The 2141-nt window shown below is 35.3% G+C and overlaps 1 protein-coding gene across 1 annotated transcript in view; it reads right to left on the bottom strand.

The window, feature by feature from the left end:
• The window catches only part of LOC103606627 (vacuolar protein sorting-associated protein 13A-like), a gene marked incomplete at both ends in the record, with an annotated part of 116991 nt that overhangs the window by 1644 nt on the left and 113206 nt on the right, over positions 1-2141 (bottom strand). The window contains one exon of the mRNA XM_008591191.1: positions 1667-1768. Within this exon, the coding sequence (XP_008589413.1) occupies positions 1667-1768 (102 nt within the window). The remainder of the gene's footprint in view (positions 1-1666; positions 1769-2141) is intronic.

The following is a 2141-nucleotide window of genomic DNA, read 5'->3' as shown; positions in this document are numbered from 1 at the left end:
TTTTAAATTCTGGCACTCTGTAGTTTTCTTCTTCAGTATCTGACTCAACAATGGCCTTTTTGGCTTTCTTTTTCATCTAAAACGATAAATTATAAAAAGGTAAGAAAAAACTGTTCCCAGAAGCACAACAGAACTTATTCTACAAAGTAAAAACAAGCTTTAGACAAATCCCAATAATAACATTAGAGAGAGCAATAATTTGGGGGGGTTGCAGGTGTGGGGCAGCTGGCTGGTATAGGGATCTGAACCCTTGGTCTTGATTTTAACAGCACCACACTCTCCTAAGTGAGCTAACTGGCCACTCTGGAGCAATAAATCTTATCTGTTACTGCCTTACTGAAATTACTTGGACATCATCCAACTAAGGTCATGTAGGACAGGAGAAGTATTAGAGGAAAAATTCCTATCCTCAGTGATAGTAAAATGGCAGGCACAAATTAGAACAACAACAACAAAAAAACCCTAAAATTATTAAGCATATGTGGCATCTGAACCTAAATAAAAAGTACATACTTCATAGCAACCTAGAAATTCAGACTATGAAAAGTAATTTTGTCTATTTGTCATGCTAATAAACAAAAAACAGAAACCTAGGTTCTTGCAAAATAAGAAAAAAGAGAAAGAACAGTGCAGTAAACCTACGACTCATGAGAATCAATACGATTTACCTCTTTTTAGGATTAATAGATCCACTGCCCATGTATATTCTGACCTAACAACCATCAAAGGCATTCTTTTATCCAAATCCTTCACCACTAACATCTGGAAAATTAAATTAAATGACCTAATACAAAAAGCTGGAAATGCCAAGTTAGCTACCTTTGTTGTTACTTTAACTGGCTTTAAGCCACTGAAAATTTGTCTTCAGGTTGACTGAATCATTATTAGGCTGGAGACATACTGGTAATTCAGCAGACTATTGCTCCAGAAACACAACCTCATCTATCTAAAGGCCTTGATTCATTTCACATGATTACATAAATTCACAATATATTTCAAACAAATAATAACATATGTTCTTCTTTATATACATACACACCCTTTAGAGAACAAAGGAAACAGAATAGACAACGACTTGCATGAAGACGACAGGCATTATACTAGTTAAGAGTGGGGACTCTGCAGCTGGATTTGCATCCCACCTCTCCCACTTTGTAGCTATTATTACTTCAGGGAAATCCCTTAACTTCTCTAGTCTTAGTCCCTTCATATGTTCAAATGGGGATAAAAACTGTATTTTCTTCAGAGAGTTGTAAGGATTAAAGCAAAAATACATTATTTAGAACAATGTCTACCATGTAATAAATATTAGATAACAATTTGTATTAGAAGCATAGATGGCACTGGCCTTGGATTTGAAATTTACATTCAGAGGTCAAACAGGGAAGCAGGGAAGCATGTGGGCAAGGCTCTTCATGAGAAAACCTGAACTTTGTTGTGATTAAAATTAAAATGTTTACTATGGTATGGACATCCTCAATTTTTGAATTTTTTTTTTCAGACTTCAAATATACCTTGATGGGGGATGTTGAAAGTGGGGAGGCTATGCATGTGCAGGGGAAGGAGATATATGGGAAATCCCTGTACTTCCTCAATTTTGCTGTGAACCTAAAACTGCTCCAAAAAATAAAGTCTTTAATATATATATATATATGTGTATATATACCTTGATTCCAAGTTTCCATGGTCTAAAATCCTCAGTCTGGTCAATTTCTAAGGGTTCAAGCAAAGGCTCCCATACACCAAACATTTCATTATAATAATGTACCTATAGAGAGAATATTTAATTTTTTAAATGAAGCATTCTGGTATTTTCTAAAATGATCTTTCACGCTGTTTCTTGCCACCATGTCTTTTGGCCATGCTGCTACTTCTACATGAAAACCAAGCACCATTCCTTGACTTCCAGACCGGGCTAAGTATTCATCTACCACATATTACTGACATTTTTTACATGTCTGTCTACCTCCACTGATTGAAAACCCTTGAAGGCGAGTACCACATGTCATTGAGTGTTTATTTATTTGAACACCCTGAACTTCTTGAACATCCTAGATCAAGTCCCCTGCAAAATATACAGAATTCTAACCAGAATTTGTTATATATCTCTGTACTAACACTTAAAAAATATAGCAGCTTAT

The sequence above is a fragment of the Galeopterus variegatus genome, unplaced genomic scaffold (assembly GCF_000696425.1).
Source record: "Galeopterus variegatus unplaced genomic scaffold, G_variegatus-3.0.2 Scaffold6748, whole genome shotgun sequence".
NCBI lineage: Eukaryota > Metazoa > Chordata > Mammalia > Dermoptera > Cynocephalidae > Galeopterus > Galeopterus variegatus.
Note: the sequence above shows the minus strand (reverse complement) of the source record. Positions and strands in the feature narration are given on the sequence as shown.